At 43.2% G+C, this 23,915-nt stretch overlaps 1 protein-coding gene across 1 annotated transcript in view; it reads left to right on the top strand.

Annotated features, from left to right (window-relative positions):
* The window catches only part of LOC311132510 (ephrin-A3-like), a gene marked incomplete at both ends in the record, with an annotated part of 73,521 nt that extends 50,730 nt beyond the window's left edge, over positions 1-22,791 (top strand). The window contains 4 exons of the mRNA XM_084165787.1: positions 16,531-16,841; positions 17,462-17,527; positions 21,844-21,918; positions 22,787-22,791. Of these exons, the coding sequence (XP_084021913.1) occupies positions 16,531-16,841; positions 17,462-17,527; positions 21,844-21,918; positions 22,787-22,791 (457 nt within the window). The remainder of the gene's footprint in view (positions 1-16,530; positions 16,842-17,461; positions 17,528-21,843; positions 21,919-22,786) is intronic.
* Positions 22,792-23,915: the final 1,124 nt, after the last annotated feature.

Below are 23,915 nucleotides of genomic sequence, written 5' to 3'. Positions count from 1 at the left end.
CATCATTGGATCTGCCTATTCACTTCCACCAACTCACCTCCGCTGCCCGCTCCGTCTCCTGAATTATCCTGCTTCCACATTTGAGTCGTTAAATAAATACTCCCCTTCTGTCTACTCACCTTGTCCTGGTCTGCTTCTGGGTTCTGCTTTAGAGAATCGTGACACCATCCCTCCATCCACCCCTCATCTATCCATCCATCCATCCCTCCCTCATCCATCCATCCCTCCCTCATCCCTGTCTTTCCCCTCTGTTTCTTCTTCCCTTATCTTTGTCCTTCCATCTGGCTCTCCCTTTCACTTCTACCCTGACACCTCTCCCTCTCTCCTTCTCTTCTTCTCCTCCTCCTGGTGCTCTGTCGTTTGACAGCTGTCAATCACACACACACACTGCCAAGGTAGCAGCAACAGGGAGTTGTTGTGACCTGTGTGTGTGTGTGCGTGTGCGTGTGTGTGCATGTGTGTGGCTGTCCATGTGTACGTGTGTGTGTCTGTATGTATCCGCCTGGCACTACCTCACATACAGTACCAGTCAAATGTTTGGTCACACCTACTCATTCAAGGGTTTTTCTTTATTTTTACTATTTTCTACATTGTAGAATAATAGTGATGACATCAAAACAATGAAATAACACATATTGAATCATGTAGTAACCAAAAAAGTGTTAAACAAATCGAAATATCTTTTATATTTGAGATTTTTCAAAGTAACCACCCTTTTGCTTTTTGATGACAGCTTTTGCACACTCTTGGCATTATCTCAACCAGCTTCACCTGGAATGCTTTTCCAACAGTCTTGAAGGAGTTCCCACATCTGCTGAGCACTTGTTGGCTGCTTTTACTTCACTCTGCAGTCCAACTCATCCCAAACCATCTCAATTGGGTTGAGGTCGGGTGATTGTGGAGGCCAGGTCATGCAGCACTCCATCATGCAGCACTCCATCACTCTCAATCTTGGTCAAATAGCTGGAGATCATCCATTCACCTTCTCTGCGTCTCACAAAGACACGGCGGTTGGAACCAGAAATCTCAAATTTGGACTCATCAGACCAAAGGACAGATTATCACTGGTCTAATTTCCATAGCTCGTGTTTCTTGGCCCAAGCAAGTCTCTTCTTCTTATTGGTGTGCTTTAGTAGTGGTTTCTTTGCAGCAATTCGACCATGAAGGCCTGATTCACACAGTCTCCTCTGAACAGTTGATGTGGAGATGTGTCTGTGACTTGAACTCTGTGAAGTATTTATTTGGGCTGTAATTTCTGAGGCTGGTAAATTATCCTCTGCAGCAGAGGTAACTCTGGGTCTTCCTTTCCTGTGCCGGTCCTCATGAGAGCCAGTTTCATCATAGCGCTTGATGGATTTTGCAATGGCACTTGAAGAAACTTTAAAAGTTCTTGAAATTTTCCAGATTGACTGACCTTCATGCCTTAAAGTAATGATGAACTGTCATTTCTCTTTGCTTATTTGAACTGTTCTTGCCATAAAATGGACTTGGTCTTTTACCAAAAAGGGCTATCTTCTGTATACCAACCCGACCTTGTCACAACACAACTGATTGGCTCAAACGCATTAAGAAGGAAAGAAATTCCACAAATTAACATTTAAGAAGGCACACATGTTAATTGAAATGCATTCCAGGTGACTACCTCATGACGCTGGTTGAGAGAATGCCAAGAGTGTGCAAAGCTGTCATCAAGGCAAAGGGCGGATACTTTGAAGAATCTACAATATATTTTGATTTGTTTAACACTTTTTTGGTTACTACATGATTCCATATGTGTTATTTCATAGTTTTGATGTCTTCACTATTATTCTACAATGTAGAAAATAGTAAAAATAAAGAAAAACCCTTGAATGAGTAGGTGTGTCCAAACATTTGACTGGTACTGTAAGTGCCCTGTACTGTATAAACACTAGCACACCAGAACACAAAGCATGTTGGCTAGCAGATCTGAATTACTTAACCCTCAATAGTGCTGCTTGGCGAGTCACGAGCCATACACACTCCAGTATGTTCTGTAGGGTAGCCTATGTTACGCACGATTACATTGACCACCTCCTCTCCATCATGCTCCAGCTGCACATATGAATGCACGCCCACACATGCAATTCCTACGCTCACATGCTCGCTAAAAGAGAAACACATTAGTTGACGTTCTATGCTATCTTTTTACGCACATAAGGTCACATTCAGAGTTCCTGCATGCTCCACTATACAAACTGGCTGCATTAGGGCCTCGCATCATAGCCTGAGCACAGGCAGACTCTATCTGAAATTCTAATCACCAAACACAGGCATTACTATTCTGATGACTATTCCTGCTATGCAGGCGGCTAAGCTTTCTACAAAGTTTTGGTTAAACCGTGAAGGCCAAAGCCATTTCTTCAAAAAAACAAATTTGTATTATTTTTGGATAAACACAATCTCAACTCTCTTCCTCTCCCTCTCTCTCTTTGGCTGCCTTTCTCCGTTTCGCTCCAAGTTTATTTATACATTATCCGTCTTTTCTTAATAATCTATCCCTCTTATCTTTCAATTTTCCCCCTTTGCCTCCCTCCGTCTGGGCCTCCCTTTCTTCTCCTCTGTGTAAAGCACATTACCTCTCTATCTCCATTTCTGTGCTGCTGTTCCTTTCTCATTCCCCCCTCACTGCCTCCCCCTCTCCCCTTATCTCTTCCCCCTGTATCCCTTCATCTCTCCTTCTTTACCTCCCCTCTTCTCTATCTCTCCGCCTGGCTTGCTCTGCATTCCGTGGTCCCTCGCTCCCCGCCCTCCGTGCTGTCCCCCTGGCCCTGACTGAAATTAAAACCTGACCGTGATGGCTTGGCCTGTCCACCTCTCCCGCCAAGGCCTGGCCATATGGGCCTAAGAAATAGACCTTGAAGTATAAGATAAAGTACATCAAAACTGCCACGGTCTCGCGGCTCTGTGGGCACTGTATATTTTTAGATACCATTTCACATTTTTACAAGCTGTTTCTGTGCCTCTTTTTCTCCACCCTCCCCTCTCTCCCTCTCCCCCCCCCTTTCTCTCTTCTTCTCTCTCTCTCTCTCTTTCTCTTTTTCTCTCTTTTTGTTATAGTCAGACAGACTGGTCTCAGTCTGACAGTGAGGCGAGAGTCTGCAGTGATTAACACTGATTAAAGTAGTTAACAAGGCTCTCTCATTCTGTGTGTGTGTGTCGGTGTGTACACGTTTTACTAGTACACAAGAATAGTAAACCAACTAAAATTCAGAGAATTTAGAACATTTTGCCAGTCCATTTTGTGTGTGCTCACTCACTTCCGTGTGCATGTGTGTTTTCCCCTTTGTCTCATTCTCACCTTGTCTTGTTTCCACAACCACCACATTCACAGATGAACACAACCCCAGTTTTTAACCCAGAAGTGCAATATCAATCTGCAGTCTGTAAAAAACCTCCATCTTTTTCTCCTATTGTATTTGTCCTTCGAAATACGTATTGTCCCATATTAGGCTACATTAAAGTGTTTCTTCTGCCCATTGAAGGTGTTGATGTAGTCTCACTGGCTGCGTTTCAAATGGCACCCTGAGAGAGAGAGATTTTCTTTTGTTTGCCTATTCTTGGGCAAATGTAGTGGCCGCTCATGGTGGGTGTCTTATGTTCCAGTTGTTGTTTCTAGTCAGTGGACACCCCCATGAGTGTCTTTCAGAACCCCTCCTATAACCCCACCTGTTTTGGTTGTTGTCAGTAACTCTTTGTTAGTTCCCCCTTCTGTTTGAGCGACATGATTTGGTTTTCTAGCTGGGGAACGTAACAACCAGTTCTGGAGTGGGATTTCAAAGATGGTGGGTTTAGTGAATTTGGAAAGTATGAGATTGTTTATTTTGCTGCACTTGGTTTAGTACATACTCCCTCTGCCATGTAATTCCAGCTAATGCTCATCTTTCTCTTCTCAATATATTTGGCGGTCCTTGACGAGCCAGCCACTCAACTGTTCATTGATTGATTTCATTTGACAATTTAACATTTTGGGCTATTGACTTTATTGTGTCAAAACACATACACACAGTACATACATTTTAACACTTGTCAGGGATGACGGTCAATGACTTATTTCATTGTGGTCCCTTACATTAACATTTAAGTCATTTAGCAGATGCTCTTATCCAGAGCGACCCTTATTTCCATTCATAAGAACCTTGAATCCCTATTAGAAGAAAAATGATCCTACAGCGTAAGTAAACTTGTAGAACGTCTGGGTATTATATAGACACGGAGTCAGAATAAAGAACTTGCCTTGGAGAAGACCTTGACATAGGTTCACCCACTTTATTGTTTTATCACAGATAATACCTTGAACGTATGTATTCTCTCCTGTTTAGTAAGGTCTTTATGTACCTGCCGCCCAAGTCATGGACCTGAGACAGAGAGAGCTGCAATAAACAGAGAGAGAAACCACGTGTTCTTGTGCCAGTCAATTATTCAGGAAGCAAAATATGGTCCATCTTCCACCGCTCTGCTCTTGCTGCTCTAAACCTGGATGGCCTGGACTCACCTTATACCAGGATACAGATTTAGTTGCTACCTGAGTAGTTTTCCTCAGCACTGCACCAGTGTACTGTTGTGTAACGTGTAAATAATTACCCTGGGCGTCTTCACTTGGCTATGTAAGGCAAGCTGTAGGTTGTTTGCACAAACATATATTTTAAAGGGACAGGTTATTTTAAGAAGGGATCAAACATTCATTCATTTTTTTCTGCTATTTCTGTGTGTGTATGTTGTAATTATTTTCACACGGTGTGCCTTCAGAAAGTATTCACACCCCTGGCCTACACACAATACCCCATAATGTCAAAGTGTAAATATGTTTTTCTGAATTTTTACAAGTTAATAGAAAATGAAAAGCTGAAATGTCTTCAGTCAATAAGTGTTCAACCCCTTTGTCATGGCAAGCCTAAATAAGTTGCATGGACTCACTCTGTGTGTAATAGTGTTTAACATGATTTTTGAATGACTACCTCCTCTCTATACCCCACACATACAATTATCTGTAAGGGCCCTCAGTCAAGCAGTCAATTTCAAACACAGATTCAACCACAAAGACCAGGGAGGTTTTCCAATGCCTCACAAAGAAGGGCACCTATTGGTAGATGGGTCAAAATAAGACATTGAATATACCTTTGAGCATGGTGAAGTTATTAATTACACTTGGGATGGTGTATCAATACACCCAGTCACTACAAAGATACAGGCGTCCTTCCTAACTCAGTTGCCAGAGAGGAAGGAAACCACTCTCGGGATTTCACCATGAGGCCAATGGAGACTTTAAAACAGTTATAGAGTTTAATGTCTGTGATAGGAGAAAACTGAGGATGGATCAACAACATTGTAGTTACTCAATATAATATAATATAATATAATATATAATATAATATAATAATATGCCATTTAGCAGACGCTTTTATCCAAAGCGACTTACAGTCATGTGTGCATACATTTTTACGTATGGGTGGTCCCGGGGATCGAACCCACTACCCTGGCGTTACAAACGCCATGCTCTACCAATTGAGCTACAGAGGACCACAGAGGACCACATTACCACATTACTCCACAATACTAACCTAATTGACAGAGTGAAAAGATGGAAGCCTGTACAGAATAGAAATATTCCAAAACATTCATCCTGTTTGCAACAAGGAACTAAAGTAATATTGCAAAAATGTTGTAAAGAAATGTACTTTATGCCCTGAATACAAAGTGTTATGTTTGGGTCAAATCCAAAACAACACCATACTGAGTACCACTCTCCATATTTTCAAGTTGTGGTGGCTGCATCATGTTATGGGTATGCTTGTAATTGTTAAGGACTGGGGAGTTTTTCAGGATAAATAATAAACTAAATGGAGCTAAGCACAGACAAAATCCTAGATGAAAACCTGGTTCAGACTGCTTTCCACCAGACACTGGGTGATTAATTCACCTTTCAGCAGGACAATAACCTAAAACACAAGGCCAAATCTACATTGGAGTTGCTTACCAAGAAGACAGTGAATGTTCCTGAGTGGCCGAGTTACAGTTTTGACTTAAATCTACTTGAAAATCTATGGCAATACCCGAAAATGTCTAGCAATGATCAACAACCAATTTGACAGGGCTTGAAGAATTTTGAAAATAATAATGGGCAAATGTTGCACAATCCAGGTGTGCAAAGCTCTTAGAGACTTACCCAGAAAGACTCACAGCTGTAATCACTGCCAAATGTGCTTCTACAAAGTATTGACTCAGGGGTGTGAATACTTATGTAAATGAGATATTTCTGTATTTCATTTTCAATAAATTTGCTAAAATTTCTAAAAACATGTTTTCACTTGTCATTAAAGGATATTGTGTGTAGATGGGTGAGGAATAAAATCTATTTAATCCATTTAGAATTCAAGATGTAACACAACAAAATGTGGAATATGTCAAGGGGTATGAATACTTTCTGAAGGCACTGTATGGGTAACTATGTGGACAGTGTGTGTATAAGAATAAGCAATGTACAGTATGTGTGTTGATATGCTCACAAGCACAAGTTTGCATACCGTGGATTTGTGTGTGTCCGTACATACGTGTGTATGTGCACGTTTGCATAAATCGCTGCAGTTGCTCTGGCTCAGACACTAAAGGCCACGTTACTCTATTGAGCTTCCTGAGGTTGGCACTGTGTTGAAGGCCCAGACTAAATAGGGTAGCACTCCTTTTCTCCTCTCGCTCTCCCTTTCTACTTCTCTCCCTCTCCAATGATCTCTCTCTTCTGTTCTATCCCTCTCACTCATCCTCTATCTCTCTCACTCTCTCTTCCTTTCTCTCCCTTTCTCTCTTTCTCTCTCTCTCATACTCTCTCTCATTATCATTCCCCCCCCCCCCCTCTCTCTCTCTCTCTCTCTCAGTGCGAACCCAAAGGAGAGGCTTAAAGAGTTAGGTTTGTGAAAGCTAACACCCCACTGTAGCAGACTTCCTATGAGAGCTGCTGAGGCTCTCACACACTTCAAAGCTCACACTGCTCTTTGAAACCTTGGAAGTAGGTATGGTTCTGTTGTCTTATGGCTTCAGTGTGCTTCTTCCTGGGTTTACTTTTCTATTTCTCGGGGCTGTTCGCTGGCATTCTTTGTCCTTCGGTTTATGTGTTTGTCTGTTGACTGTGTGTGTGTGTGTCTTACACGAGTCAAATGTAATGGAGTCTGTTGCACATGTTGTTAATGGTTGCCGCTCATACAAAGACCTGCACATAGCTAGACATGACCGCCTTGTCGACCTGATAGCTACTGAGGTGAGAGGGGTAGCCTCACCAACAGCACACATTCACAAACCTTCTCTTGTCATTGGAGGATGGTTTGATGATGATGTGTTTTCTTGTATACCAACTATGCCAGATATTGTTGTTGTGGGGGGACGCCGGAGGGAGATGCTCATTTTGGAAGTGGGTTGCTCTTTTCACTCTTACATGGAGCAGGCCTTTGCTGACAAGTTACTGAAATACCAGCCCCTCATGTCACGCTTGAGCAACCTTGGTTATCAGTGCAAGCTTGTGGTGCTGATGTTCGGGAGTCTCTGCCATGTACATAGGCTGACAGTACAAGGTCATCAGATTGCAGGCCTGCATAAGACAGAGGCAAAGCAGCTAACAAGGTACTGCTCCGTGTCAGCAGTCATGGGCAGCCTTGCTGTGTGGAGAATGAGGCGCTAACTGTACCCATAAGTGTCCAAATTTCCATGTCCTTAGAAATGTTTGTTTCCTTCTCGAGTGTAATGTGATTTGTGGATTCAAATAAAGTTTTTAATATACAGTGGGGGAAAAAAGTATTTAGTCAGCCACCAATTGTGCAAGTTCTCCCACTTAAAAAGATGAGAGAGGCCTGTAATTTTCATCATAGGTACACGTCAACTATGACAGACAAAATGAGAATAAAAAATCCAGAAAATCACATTGTAGGATTTTTAATGAATTTATTTGCAAATTATGGTGGAAAATAAGTATTTGGTCAATAAAAAAAGTTTCTCAATACTTTGTTATATACCCTTTGTTGGCAATGACACAGGTCAAATGTTTTCTGTAAGTCTTCACAAGGTTTTCACACACTGTTGCTGGTATTTTGGCCCATTCCTCCATGCAGATCTCCTCTAGAGCAGTGATGTTTTGGGGCTGTCGCTGGGCAACACGGACTTTCAACTCCCTCCAAAGATTTTCTATGGGGTTGAGATCTGGAGACTGGCTAGGCCACTCCAGGACCTTGAAATGCTTCTTACGAAGCCACTCCTTCGTTGCCCGGGCGGTGTGTTTGGGATCATTGTCCTGCTGAAAGACCCAGCCACGTTTCATCTTCAATGCCCTTGTTGATGGAAGGAGGTTTTCACTCAAAATCTCACGATACATGGCCCCATTCATTCTTTCCTTTACACGGATCAGTCGTCATGGTCCCTTTGCAGAAAAACAGCCCCAAAGCATGATGTTTCCACCCCCATGCTTCACAGTAGGTATGGTGTTCTTTGGATGCAACTCAGCATTCTTTGTCCTCCAAACACGACGAGTTGAGTTTTTACCAAAAAGTTATATTTTGGTTTCATCTGACCATATGACATTCTCCCAATCCTCTTCTGGATCATCCAAATGCACTCTAGCAAACTTCAGACGGGCCTGGACATGTACTGGCTTAAGCAGGGGGACACGTCTGGCACTGCAGGATTTGAGTCCCTGGCGGCGTAGTGTGTTACTGATGGTAGGCTTTGTTACTTTGGTCCCAGCTCTCTGCAGGTCATTCACTAGTCCCCCCGTGTGGTTCTGGGATTTTTGCTCACCGTTCTTGTGATCATTTTGACCCCACGGGGTGAGATCTTGCGTGGAGCCCCAGATCGAGGGAGATTATCAGTGGTCTTGTATGTCTTCCATTTCCTAATAATTGCTCCCACAGTTGATTTCTTCAAACCAAGCTGCTTACCTATTGCAGATTCAGTCTTCCCAGCCTGGTGCAGGTCTACAATTTTGTTTCTGGTGTCCTTTGACAGCTCTTTGGTCTTGGCCATAGTGGAGTTTGGAGTGTGACTGTTTGAGGTTGTGGACAGGTGTCTTGTATACTGATAACAAGTTCAAACAGGTGCCATTAATACAGGTAACGAGTGGAGGACAGAGGAGCCTCTTAAAGAAGAAGTTACAGGTCTGTGAGAGCCAGAAATCTTGCTTGTTTGTAGGTGACCAAATACTTATTTTCCACCATAATTTGCAAATAAATTCATTAAAAATCCTACAATGTGATTTTCTGGATTTTCTTTTCTCATTTTGTCTGTCATAGTTGACGTGTACCTATGATGAAAATTACAGGCCTCTCTCATCTTTTTAAGTGGGAGAACATGCACAATTGGTGGCTGACTAAATACTTTTTCCCCCCACTGTATGTGTGTGTGTTTGCATGCGTGAGTGCGTGCGTCTGTGTGTCCTAGTGTGGGCACGTGTCTGTGCGCGTGTGCGTGTCCACATACCTCCTCCAGGAGTCCTCTCACCCCTTGGCTCTTCTACACCATTGTCTCATCAATGTGGCCTGTAGCCTGAGAGGAGACATGTCTACAGGATAAGCACTGTGTTCTCGTATGCCTTCGCCGAAACAACATGTGCCTGACATTCCCACTGAGGAGGGCACTGTGGAGAATTCACTGTGATGAGAGCCTCCATTCTCTGACACAACCCATTTCGAGTGAGCTCTCAGATAGCGAGCCTTGTCTACACCACAGCTTTTTGTATTGGTATCAATACAGCTCTTCTGAGAGAACGAGGGAATAGATAAAGAAAGAGAGAGAATGAGATCTGCTTTTCATCAGGAGGCACTTTGAGAAAGAATAGAGGTGAGCCAGAGGACTTTAATATCCACTCACAATTAGAGACTCACCTTCAGAGACAAATGAGAGAGGGCAGAGGGCAAATGGCTCCTCATTCCTCACAGTGCACTGCTTTTGACCAGAGCCCATATGGCTCTGGGCCTGGTTTCCCAAAGGCATCTTAAGGCTAAGTTCATCGTTATAGCATAGGATCAAGTAGAACTAATGATGAACTTAGCCTTAAGATGCTTTTGGGGAACTGGGCCCTGGTCAAAAGCAGTGTACAATATAGTGTAAATAGAGTGCCATTTGGCATACAGACATACACTCCTCTCATACCTCTGCTGATAGAAAATACATTATTATAGGCTAGTAGTTTTGTACTTCTGAAGTACACTGTAAAGAAAGTACTTCAAAGTCTGGTATTTATTTGTTGTGTTGTGACATCACCTGGTGGTCTTTTACTATCAGCTCTCCACTAATCAGAGAGCGGCCTTTGTTTCCACCTGCCCCCTCTATTGGCTGTTTTGCCTGAGAGGGAGACTGTCACATGCTGGAATCACTACAGTCATTGGACGGTATTCATTTAGTAGCTCCAATCTGACCTGGCTCCTCTATGGGGACCTGTTTCCCTAATGTGTGCAGTCAGACTCAATTACATTTACATTACATTTTAGTCATTTAGCAGACGCTCTTAACCAGAGCGACTTACAGGAGCAATTAGGGTTAAGTGCCTTGCTCAAGGGCACATTAACGTCAATTAGCAGACGCTCTTAGCCAGAGCGACTCACAAAATTGGTGCGTTCACCCTATAGCCAGTGGGATAACCACTTTACAATTTGGGGGGGGGGGGGTTAGAAGGAATACTTTAGCCTATCCCAGGTATTCCTTAAAGAGGTGGGGTTTCAAATGTCTCCGGAAGGTGGTGAGTGACTCCGCTGTCCTGGCGTCGTGAGGGAGCTTGTTCCACCATTGGGGTGCCAGAGCAGCGAACAGTTTTGACTGGGCTGAGCGGGAGCTGTGCTTCCGCAGAGGAAGGGGAGCCAGCAGGCCAGAGGTGGATGAACGCAATGTCCTCGTTTGGGTGTAGGGACTGATCAGAGCCTGAAGGTACAGGGGTGCCGTTCCCCTCACTGCTCCAAAGGCAAGCACCATGGTCTTGTAGCGGATGCGAGCTTCAATTGGAAGCCAGTGGAGTGTGCGGAGGAGGGGGGTGACGTGAGAGAACTTGGGAAGGTTGAACACCAGACGGGCTGCGGCATTCTGGATGAGTTGTAGGGGTTTAATGGCACAGGCAGGGAGCCCAGCCAACAGCGAGTTGCAGTAGTCCAGACGGGAGATGACAAGTGCCTGGATCAGGACCTGCGCCGCTTCCTGTGTAAGGCAGGGTCGCACTCTCCGAATGTTGTAGAGCATGAACCTGCAGGAGCGGGTCACCGCCTTGATGTTGGCGGAGAACGACAGGGTGTTGTCCAGGGTCACGCCTAGGCTCTTCGCACTCTGGGAGGAGGACACAGCGGAGTTGTCTACCGTGAGGCTCACAGACTGGTGCTGTGTGTGTGCATGCGTCGGTTTGTGCATGCGTCTCTGTGTGTGTAAAGTGTAGAGCAGCACCCACTACCACCACCCTGAGTCATCTCTGAATCATCACTAGACTCCAGTCAGATCCAGGGGTAATCCCAGGCCTGAAAGGCTGCAGCGTCTAGCTCTTTTTTTCCCCACGCCTCAGCATTTGTTTTCAGCCTCCATTTTGGATCGAAACACAGTAAATTGTGCGTTAATTACGAGGCTAACCAAATCAGTGGAGGGAGGATTTGCTGGAGACGGTGTGTACTTTTACTTGGAGATGATGTAATGACTTTTGGTGTTGAGGTACGAGAAAAAACCGCAGAGCCTGTCCCTGTCTCATTCCGCAGCTAGAGGAGCCTGTCGGTCTTCTATTAGTTAGACAATTGGAGAAATCAGAGGAAGACATTGATTCTGCATCACTATGTTACTGGTACATTTATTACATGGGTTCACCTGTGTTGTAACTGTAAATCCTTAATGGTGACCTTGAGGGAGAGGATTGATGATGATGATGACGATTTTATTGGGATTGAATGAAGGTTGTTTGATGGTCAGACTAAGAAACCAATCTGAATGTGAGCGGCATGTATACTGAACAAAAATATAAACGCAACATGCAACAATTTCAACAATTTTACTGAGTTACAGTTCATATAAGAAAATCAGTCAATTGAAATAAATTAATTAGGCCCTAATCTATGGATTTCACATGACTGGGCAGAGGCGCAGCCATGGGTGGGCCTGGGAGGGCATAGGCCCACCCACTGGGGAGCCAGGTCCAGCCAATCAGAATGAGTTTTTCCCCACAAAAGGGCTTTATTACAGACAGAAATACTCCTCAGCTTCATCAGCTGTCCTGGTGGCTGGTCTCAGACGATCCCGCAGGTGAAGAAGCCGGATGTGGAGGTCCTGCGCTTGCGTGGTTACACGTCGTCAGCGGTTGTGAGGTCGGTTGGACATACTGCCAAATTCTCTAAAACGACGTTGGATGCGGCTTATGGTAGAGAAATTAACATTAAATTATCTGGCAACAGCTCTGGTGGACATTCCTGCAGTCAGCATGTCAATTGCACGCTCCCTCAAAACTTTAGATATCTGTGGCATTGTGTTGTGTGACAAAAAGTGGCCTTTTATTGCCCAGCACAAGGTGCACCTGTGTAATGATCATGCTGTTTAATCAGCTTCTTTATACGCCACACCTGTCAGGTGGATGGATTAACTTGGCAAAGGAGAAATGCTCACTAAAAGGGATGTAAACAAATTTATGCACACAATTTGAGAGAAATAAGCTTTTTGTGCAAATGGGACATTTCTATGGATCTTTTATTTCAGCTCATGAAACATGGGATCAACACTTTACATGTTGCGTTTATAGTTTTGTTCAGCGTAGATACACTAACACTACTAATACTAACAGTCAATGCTGTTACTGTAACAGCAGTGACATGAATGTAACGATAATGAACCATGTAACATAATGAATCATGTAACGGTATTGACCATTTTATGAATGCAATGGCAATCTCAGACTAAAGTATGTAGCGAATGACAGAGCAACGGAATAATTTAGTGTGAGTCGTGAGGCTAGGACAGACAGCAGCCTGCATGTGAACAGCGTGTAGATCTAGTGATCTACTATTACTAACAGTCAATGCTTTTACGGTGATGGTATTGACAGTGATGTAACAGTAATGACTAACATGAATGAGCATATTATTTATACTCATCCACAATGGAGAGGTTTGGTTGGATATGATGGTCAGACAGCAGCCTGCATGTAAACAGCATGTAGATGTACTATTACTAACAGTCAATGCTGTTACTCTAACAGTATTGTCTGTGATGTAACGGTAATGGACATTTAGTTTATGCTCATTCACAATGGAAGTTGGTTTGGTTGAAAATTTTATTTTATTTAGATCTTACACTGCAGAACAGACCGCTAGTTTCTGTCCACTGTGGTCTGTGGTCTTTCTCTTTTACAGTATCTTTGTTATTTATTGATAGTTGCTGTATTCTCAAAATACTTGTTTTAGTGGAGACAGTGGTGCAAGGTACAGTGGTGCTATCTTTGTCTTTGTCTCTCCCCTCTCTCCCTCGCGCCCCTCTCTCTAGGCTGTCTTCACCAGCTTGTGCTGGCTGTACTAACGAGCAGTGCTTTCCCACTCATAGGAAAATGATGATGAGACAGCAGAAACGACACAGAGACAATGCACAGCGGGGAGAGAGAGGATGAGAAAGAGAGGCACCATTACTCTTTTGTCCCTGCACTACTACATATATGTGTATCCCTGGGGTGCACTACATTTCTGTCTCTCCCTCTGCCTTCCGTTCTCTCCATTTTATTCACTTGTTTGTCATCATTCACTGTATTTTCCCCTCTTTGTCCTGTTTAGTTTCTCCCATAGACCTCCCCCTCTTCCCACTTTTCTCCCTCTCTCTGTTGTTAAATCTTCCTCCCTTCCCAACCCCTCCTTGCCCCACCACCTCATGTGTCATGTGTCACTAAGTGGACTGCTTATACGCTGAACAAAAATATAAATGCAACATGTAGGTCCCATGTTTCATGAGCTGAAATAAAAGATCCCAGAAATGTTCCATATGCACAAAAAGCTTTTTTCCATATGCTCAAATTTTGTGCACAAATTTGTTTACATCCCTGTTAGTGAGCATTTCTCCTTTGCCAAGATAATCCATCCACCTGACAGCTGTGACATATCAAGAAGCTGATTAAATAGCATGATCATTACACAGGTGCACCTTGTGCTAGGGACAATAAAAGGCCACTCTAAAATGTGCAGTTTTGTCACACAACAAAATGCCACAGATGTCTCAAGTTTTGAGGGAGCGTGCAATTGGCATGCTGACTGCAGGAATATCCACCAGAGCTGTTGCCAGATAATTGAATGTTAATTTCTCTACCATAAACCGCCTCCAACGTTGTTTTAGAGAATTTGTCAGTACTTCCAACCGGCCTCACAACCGCAGACAACGTGTATGGCGTTGTGTGGGCGAGCGGTTTGCTGATGTCAACGTTGTGAACAGAGTGCCCCATGGTGGCGGTGGGGTTATGGTATGGACAGGCATAAGCTACGGACAATGAACACAATTGCATTTTATCGATGGAAATTTGAATGAACAAAAATACCGTGACGAGATCCTGAGGCCCATTTTGAGACCCTTTTTTTTTTTTTTTTGATATATTTGACCAACAGATGCATATCTGTATTCCCAGTCATGTGAAATCCATAGATTAGGGCCTAATGAATTTATTTAATTTTACTGATTTCCTCATATGAACTGTTACTCAGTAAAATCAATGACATTATTGCCTGTTGCGTTCATGTTTTTGTTCAGTATACGTCTGACTCCACACACCTATAGAGCATCACCTCGTCCATCTCCCTCCTCCTCCCTCCTCCTTCTCCTCCTCTGATTCTGTCTGTGCCTTTATGACGGAACTGTGATCTAAAATTCTGTCATCATGTTAAGTGCGCTACTAAAGCCGCAGTGTTCAACACTCACTCACACACACCCACATGCACACACACACTTGTAAATGCACACACACTCTCACTCATTCCTTTCCCCCTACTCTCTCAATGACTGAAGCTCCTTTCCTGCATTTCTACCCCATTTGCATCCATGATTCCCCATCATCACATTCTCCATCTTTCCTCTTCCTTTCCCTCTTTTACTATCTCTTACTCTATTCTCCTCTCTCTCTCCTCCCCCCTCTTTCTCTTTCCCCTGTCTCGTTTTCTTCCCTCCCCCTCTCTCTCCCATTCTCTCTAAATATAGTCCCTTTGAAGCATGGCTGTGTTGTTTCTTTTTGCAACACTGCGAGACAAAAATCTGTCATCCAACATCTGAGAGAGGAGTGGGGTACGAGCAAGGAGATAAGATTGATGGCAAGGAAAGAACAGTGGTTAAGGGATATGATATTCATCTGTCTGCATGAGAGAGAGAGAGAGAGAGAGAGAGAGAGAGAGAGAGAGAGAGACCCATATTTAGTCTGGGCCTTCAACACAGTGCCAACCTCAGGAAGCTCAATAGAGTAACGTGGCCTTTTATGTCTGAGCCAGAGCAACTGCAGCGATTTATGCAAACGTACACACACCACACGGTGTTGTGATCCTCATTTTGTAATTGAATAATAATCTCCCTTGAGACCTGACCTAGTATTGTATTGTGTTGTGTGCGCGCATGCGTGTGAGCGTTCACTCATGTGTGTTTGCTAATTTTTTGTGTGTGTGTGAGATAGAGAGAGATTGTAATTGAGATAAAGGGTGCGAGAGAGTGAGAGAGGAAACCCTAGAGCTGAATGCAACGCAATACTGCCGCCTAATGTTACATAGTAGTCAATACAGCTCCAGTTGTTGCAGATTTCCCCTGCCATTTATCCTGACACAGATTCCTACCCACAGCTAAGGATACTTCACATCTCATTAATTGCCCTTTCCATCCCTTCAGGATAAGCATAAGAAGTTTGTATGATAATACTTTGTACAGTTATGATAATGAGTATACATAGAATGATTAACAGCCATGTTATGAGGTAGGATGTTAAATCATGTCACCTCATTTCCTCACTTAAGGCTAAAGCGACGTCACATGTCCCAACCCAAGATTGACCTTCTGTACCTGCTAACACACTGGTACATTGTGTTCGATCGCCATGCGCGCATGGGACCCCTTCACATGTCAGTATATCCCTCCTCCCTGTGGTAGAGGAGCCACACGTCTCCAATGGCATGATCTCCTTCCGCCTCACTGACGCAGACTATGTCATGCTCATGGGAATGACAGTAGGCTTGAAGGCTTGGATATTATTTTCTGCAGCAACCCTGGTTGGTTTTGCCACTGGGAATAGAGTGAGAAAAATACTATTTTTATGCACAGGTAAAGTAGTCCCTTCCTGATAAGAGTTGTATAGTATGCTGTTACTCATCAATGTATTTGTTCTCTCCTCTCTCTCTCTCCTTCTTTTTCTCTTTCTTTATTTCTTCTTCCTCCCTCTACCTCCACCTTTCTCTCTCTCTCCCTCCCTCCCCCACTCTCTCTCTCCCTCCCTCTCTCTCCGTCCCTTCCTCCATCTCCCTGTCTCCTCTCCCCTCTCTCCCCTCTCTCCCCTCTCTCTCTCTCTCTCGACAGTCTACGGAGGGAGGGCTACACGGTGCAGGTGGCGGTGAACGACTACCTGGACATCTACTGCCCGCACTACAACAGTACCGCCACCAGCCAGCGGGGGACACTGGAGCGCACCGTGGCTGAGCAGTACGTCCTCTACATGGTCAGCTACCGCGGCTACCGCACCTGCGACCCCCAGATTGGCTTCAAGCGCTGGGAGTGCAACCGGCCACATGCGCCCCACGCGCCCATCAAGTTCTCTGAGAAGTTCCAGCGCTACAGCGCCTTCTCCCTGGGCTACGAGTTCAACGTGGGCCACGAGTACTACTACATATGTGAGCGGAATATTTCTATACTAAGTCTGTATAGGAGTATAATAATTATGTAATGATGATTGTACTACTATATCTGTAAGTGGTGGAGCTGAGATACTCGTTGTCTATATAGTGTTATAGTCGAGTAATGACAATCGATTGCATGGGCTATCTATATAGCGCTTGCCCAAGTGCATGTACTTTACATCGTAAGTGGGAATTAGCTTCAGCCATTAGCAATGTGTAGCACTCACCTACATACCTTAGTAAGTTAGAGTTGGATTATTACAGCATTCAATTTGTGAGTCATTAAACTACATTAGGTAATTTAACTCTTACACCACACCCCCAAATATACTTTGTTCCTTTTGAATAAATGTACCACTATAAAGTAACTGTGTTAAACTGCTGTAATAAACTATAATGACCATTTCACTTTGGTTGCATCCCGTATGGCACCCTATTCCCTATGTACTGCACTACTTTTGTCCAGGGCCTATAGGTCAAAAGTAGTGCAGTATATAGTGAATATTGTGCCATATGGGACAAAGACATATTGTGCCAAAAAGCCAAAGCCATGTTAGTTCATAGGCTGGCCTCTAGATGGCACATGGCTGACATTCTTCTGTGTTCTGTTGAAGCCACGCCCACCCATCACCATGGCCACAGCTGCCTGAGACTGAGAGTCTACGTCTGCTGCTCCACGGGTGGGTCTCTCTCTCTCTCTCTCTCTCTCTCTCTCTCTCTCTCTCTCTCTCTCTCTCTCTCTCTCTCTCTCTCTCTCTCTCTCTCTCTCTCTCTCTCTCTCTCTCTCTCTCTCTCTCTCTCTCTCTCTCTCTCTCTCTCTCTCTCTCTCGTATACACTCACACGTACACACACTGGAGACCTGAGGCTACAGCTTCTGACAGTGATTTCCCAGTGTTCTTATAGTGAGGTTATAACTATCTCACTGTGTTCCAGGGTTGTATGTTATTCTATGTTCCAGGGCATTGATGTTCAGTGTTATTCTGGGTCTCAGTGCTCTGATAGTGTTTGATAGGAATGCTCTCTCTTCTATCCTGATGTGCTCTCTCCCTCTGATGCTTTCCCCTTTCTCAGCCGCTCTCCTTTCTCTCATTCTCTCCCTATCTTCTCTCTCTCCCCTCTCTCTTCATCTTCCCTCTCTATCTTCTCTCTCTCCCCTCTCTCTTCATCTTCCCTCTCTATCTCTCTCTATTTCTCTCTCTCTCCTCTCGCTCTCTCCTCTCTTGCCCTCCTCTCTCTCCTCACCATCTCCCCCTCTCGCTCCTCTTCCCACCTCTCTGATAGTTGATTCTCTCTCTGATAGTGATGTTATGTGTTCTTTTTTACTCCGGTAGCCTCTCTCCCCTGCAGGCCTTTGATCAAATCCCTGTGCTGAAAGCTCTCCCTACTTCTCTAACATTGTCAGCATTAATACATCCCACACTCAGGCCAGTGTCAGCTTCTGTGTACACATCACCTTAACCCCCTCTCTGAGTGTCAGGGCTAATCTATTGAAGTGTCCACTCGGGTTGTGTGCGGGGAGGGGGGTGTTTGTGTGTGTGTGTGTGTATTTTGGGGTATAAAGTGGATATAAAGTGTGTGTGTATGTGTGTCCGTGCATTCGTGTGTGATTTTATGTGTGTGATAGTGTTTACTTTACAAACCACAACCTTTAATCTGCAAGGTCTGCTTAACAGCTTAGCTACCATCTGAACTCAATTGTTCTCTGCTATTCACATTCCACTGTATCTCTGCCCTATCCCTTTGGTTTTGAGAGCATTATTCTCTACAAATACACATACTTACCATATGCCTCATATCTAACATATTAACACACAGTACAGCAACTCTCTATCAATATGTGAAATCCTTGTACCATATGCTACATCCTTCTTTGCAGTGCAATAGAATATGGATAAGCAATGTGCATTCTCTTTTAAAATCTCACTGAGCTGATGATAATGTAATGCCAAGTCTAGACTATCAGTGTGTAATACTTTCCCTCTCAGTGAATATGCCTTAATCATCTGCTCGATAGGAGTAAAAATGTGCTTAACACGTCACATAATACGTTTCATGGACTCACTCTGTGTGCAATAATAGTGTTTAACATGATTTTTGTATGACTACCTCATCTCTGTACTCCACACATACAATTATCTGTAAGGTCCCTCAGTCGAGCAGTGATTTTCAAACACAGATTCAACCACAAAGAGCAGGGAGGTTTTCCAATGCCTTGCAAAGAAGGGCACCTATTGGTAGATGGGTAAAGATAAGACATTGAATATCCCTTTGAGCATGGTGAAGTTATTAATTACACTTGGGATGGTGTATCAATACACCCAGTCACTAAAAAAGATACAGTGGCTTGTGAAAGTATTCACCACCCTTGGCATTTTTCCTATTTTGTTGCCTTACAACCTAGAATTAAAATGGATTTTGGGGGGAGTTGTATCATTTGCACACCTTTTGCAGCAATTACAGCTGCAAGTCTCTTGGGGTATGTCTCTATAAGCTTGGCACATCTAGCCACTGGGATTTTTGCCCATTCTTCAAGGCAAAATTGCTCCAGCTCCTTCAAGTTGGATGGGCTCCGCTGGTGTACAGTAATCTTTAAGTCATACCACAGATTCTCAATTGGATTGAGGTCTGTGCTTTGACTAGGCCATTCCAAGACATGTAAATGTTTCGCCTTAAACCACTCGAGTGTTGCTTTAGCAGTATGCTTAGGGTCATTGTCCTGCTGGAAGGTGAACCTCCGTCCCAGTCTCAAATCTCTGGAAGACTGAAACAGGTTTCCCTCAAGAATTGCCCTGAATTTAGCGGCATCCATCATTCCTTCAATTCTGACCAGTTTCCCCACAGCATGATTTCCCCACAAACATCTCCACAGCATGATGCTGCCACCACCATGCTTCACTGTGGGGATGGTGGTCTCGGGGTGATGAGAGGTGTTGGGTTTGCACCAGACATAGCGTTTTCCTGGATGGCCAAAAAGCTAAACTTTAGTCTCATCTGACCAGAGTACCTTCTTCCATATGTTTGGGGAGTCTCCCACATGCCTTTTGGCGCACACCAAACGTGTTTGCTTATTTTTTTCTTTAAGCAATGCCTTTTTTCTGGCCACTCTTCCGTAAAGCCCAGCTCTGTGGAGTGTATGGCTTAAAGTGGTCCTATGGACAGATACTCCAATCTCTGCTGTGGAGCTTTGCAGCTCCTTCAGGGTTATCTTTGGTATCTTTGTTGTGAGTTTTGGTGGGCGGCCCTCTCTTGTCAGGTTTGTTGTGGTGCCATATTCTTTCCATGTTTTAATAATGGATTTAATGGTGCTCCGTGGGATGTTCAAAGTTTTGGATATTTTTTTATAACCCAACCGTGATCTGTACTTCTCCACAACTTTGTCCCTGACCTGTTTGGAGAGCTTCTTGGTATTAATGGTGCCGCTTGCTTGGTGGTGCCCCTTGCCTAGTGGTGTTACAGACTCTGGGGCCTTTCAGAACAGGTGTATATATACTGAGATCATGTGACAGATCATGTGACACTTAGATTGCACACAGGTGGACTTTATTTAACTAATTATGTGACTTCTGAAGGTAATTGGTTGCACCAGATCTTATTTAGGGGCTTCATAGCAAAGGGGGTGAATACATATGCACGCACCACTTTTCCGTTATTAATTTATTAGATTGTTTTGAAACAAGTTATTTTTTTCATTTCACTTCACCAATTTGGACTATTTTGTGTATGTCCATTACATGAAATCCAAATAAAAATCAATTTAAATTACAGGTTGTAATGCAACAAAATAGGGAAAACGCCAAGGGGGATGAATACTTTTGCAAGGCACTGTACAGGCGTCCTTCCTAACTCAGTTACCGGAGAGGAAGGAAACCGCTCAGGGATTTCACCATGAGGCCAATAGTGACTTTCAAATAGTTACAGAGTTTAATGGCTGTGATAGGAGAAAACTGAGGATGGATCAACAGCATTGTAGTTACTCCACTATACTAACCTAATTGACAGAGTGAAAAGAAGGAAGCCTGTACAGAATAAAAATATTCCAAAACATGCATCCTGTTTGCAACAAGGTACTAAAGTAATACTGCAAAGCAATTCACTTTTTGTCCTGAATACAAAGTGTTGTGTTTGGGGCAAATCCAATACAACACATTACTGAGTACCACTCTCCATATTTTCAATAATAGCGGTGGCTGCATCACATTATGGGTACGCTTGTAATCGTTAAGGACTGAGGAGTTTTTCAGGATAAAAAAGAAATGGAATTGAGCTAACCACAGGCAAAATCCTAGAGAACACTTGGTGATTAATTCACCTTTCAGCAGGACACTAACCTAAAACACAAGGCCAAATCTACACTGGAGTTGCATACCAAGAAGACAGTGAATGTTCCTGAGTGGACGAGTTAAAGTTTTGACTTAAATCTGCTTGGAAATCTATGGCAAGACCTGAAAATAGTTGTCTAGTAATGATCAACAACTAATTTGACAGGGCTTGAAGAATTTTGAAAAGAATAATGGGCAAATGTTGCACAATCCAGGTGTGGAAAGCTCTTAGAGACTTACCCAAAAAGACTCACAGCTGTAATCGCTGCCAAAGGTGATTCTAACATGTATTGACTCAGGGGGTTGAATACTTATCTAATCAAGATATATTAGTATTTTATTTTTCATGACTTCTTTTTACAAATGTTAGAATTATTCTTCCACTTTGAGATTACAGAGTATTTTGTGTAAATTGTTGACAAAAAATGACAATTAAATCCATTTGAATCCCACTTTGTAACACAATAAAATGTGGAAAAAATGAAGGGGTGTGAATACTTTCTGAAGGCACTGTAAGTAGTGCACTATATAGGGAATAGGGTGCCATTTGAGGCGCGACCTGCTCTCTGGTCAAAAGTAGTGCACTATATAGAGAAGTGACTGCCCAGTTAGTGTGTAAAATAAGTAGTGTGGGCATTTTAATGACTTTGCATATTTGTGTTCCTCTCTCTCCAAGTCTCCCACGGTGATGATTCCAGTCAGACACCACCTGACTACACAGTCAGGCCCAATATCAAAATACACAACATTGGTGAGTGCTCTCTATTCTATCCTGATGTGCTCTCTCTGATGCGTTCCCCCACTCTTTCTGCCCCTCTCTCTCTCTCTTTCTGCCCCCTCTCTCTCTCTCTCTCTCTCTCTCTCTCTCTCTCTCTCTCTCTCTCTCTCTCTCAGTAATGGCATAATATTATTTATATGGGTTCTGAATACCACCTTGCTTACACTCACACACAGACACACACATTATCTTTCTCTTTCTTTCTCTCTGTCACAAACACATACAACCACACACACACACAAAGTTGTTCAATGGTGGCCGGATGGCTCATGACCGAGCTTATGGAGAAAAATAAATAAAGTAAATGCACATAGTCCAAACAACCCAGAATGCCTTGGGGCCTCCTAATGCATCCTTCTGTACTTAATGCATTAGTGGCATCAACAAAAAGAGGACACAATAAAAGTTATAACCCATAAACACTTGTGTAACCCTGATGGCCTCGCTGGCCACATTGACCGCCCACACTCTCACCCTCTGGGCCTGTCTTGGCCTTGGATTAGCTTTACCTCGCCCTCTCTCTCTCCTGATCGGTGTTTTTACTACCTCTTCTGTTATATTTATGTTTCCTATTGGATGTTTCCCCCATTCACCTGTATGTGAGTCAAAGAACACCCTAGAGCAGTGCTCCAGTTTACAGTATCCCTAAGAACACCTACTGTACCAGCTCCATGTATACCTCATTGATAGATGACCCCTGTGCCAATGCTCATGTACTGTATGTTGTACTCAACTGACAGTAAAGGGACTTGGCTTTTCAATAAACACTATGAGGGAGAAATGGTTTGAGTTGTATACAATATCTGACATTACCAATGTCTCTCCAAGGCCTGATTCCCAGTTTAGCTAACACTACCTCTCAGATTACAACCTCTCACTTTTGGTTATTTGAAAATGAAATAATCTCCAAAATATCGCTATTTTTAAAACAAGCTATAGAAAGCTGGTTGCAATTTCAGTTTAAGCCACCAGAACATACAAATTGATTAAAAAAATAAATATTTTTGGAAAACATTTTTGGAAAAATAGGACTGGGGGAGTTGCACATTTTTGCAGTTAACAAAAATAAATGGAAACGTCTGCTCTATCCAAAATTACAACCAACTGATTGCAGCATTACAGCAATGGAAGGGGGAGGAGATAAGAAACTGTTGGCCCTGCATTAAAGACCAAAATTGGTTAAAGAAAATGGTGATAAATAAAAAAGTATACCAGTTTCATTTAAGGAACAAAAAATTGACAGCTGCACCATACAGGTTGCAAAATAGTTGGGAAGAGATTTTCGATTGACTGATTCCATGGCACATTGCTTATGATCTGATGCACACAACGACGCCTGATTCAAAACTTTGTTTTTCAATTTAAATTATTATACAAAATTCTTGCAACCAATACAATGATATACAGTGGGGAAAAAAAGTATTTAGTCAGCCACCAATTGTGCAAGTTCTCCCACTTAAAAATATGAGAGAGGCCTGTAATTTTCATCATAGGTACACGTCAACTATGACAGACAAAATGAGAATAAAAAATCCAGAAAATCACATTGTAGGATTTTTAATGAATTTATTTGCAAATTATGGTGGAAAATAAGTATTTGGTCAATAAAAAACGTTTCTCAATACTTTGTTATATACCCTTTGTTGGCAATGACACAGGTCAAATGTTTTCTGTAAGTCTTCACAAGGTTTTCACACACTGTTGCTGGTATTCTGGCCCATTCCTCCATGCAGATCTCCTCTAGAGCAGTGATGTTTTGGGGCTGTCGCTGGGCAACACGGACTTTCAACTCCCTCCAAAGATTTTCTATGGGGTTGAGATCTGGAGACTGGCTAGGCCACTCCAGGACCTTGAAATGCTTCTTACGAAGCCACTCCTTCGTTGCCCGGGCGGTGTGTTTGGGATCATTGTCATGCTGAAAGACCCAGCCACGTTTCATCTTCATCATAGGTACACATCAACTATGACAG

The sequence above is a fragment of the Coregonus lavaretus genome (assembly GCF_964263955.1).
Source record: "Coregonus lavaretus genome assembly, chromosome: 7".
Taxonomy (NCBI): domain Eukaryota; kingdom Metazoa; phylum Chordata; class Actinopteri; order Salmoniformes; family Salmonidae; genus Coregonus; species Coregonus lavaretus.
This window is presented reverse-complemented; position numbering and strand designations above follow the sequence as displayed.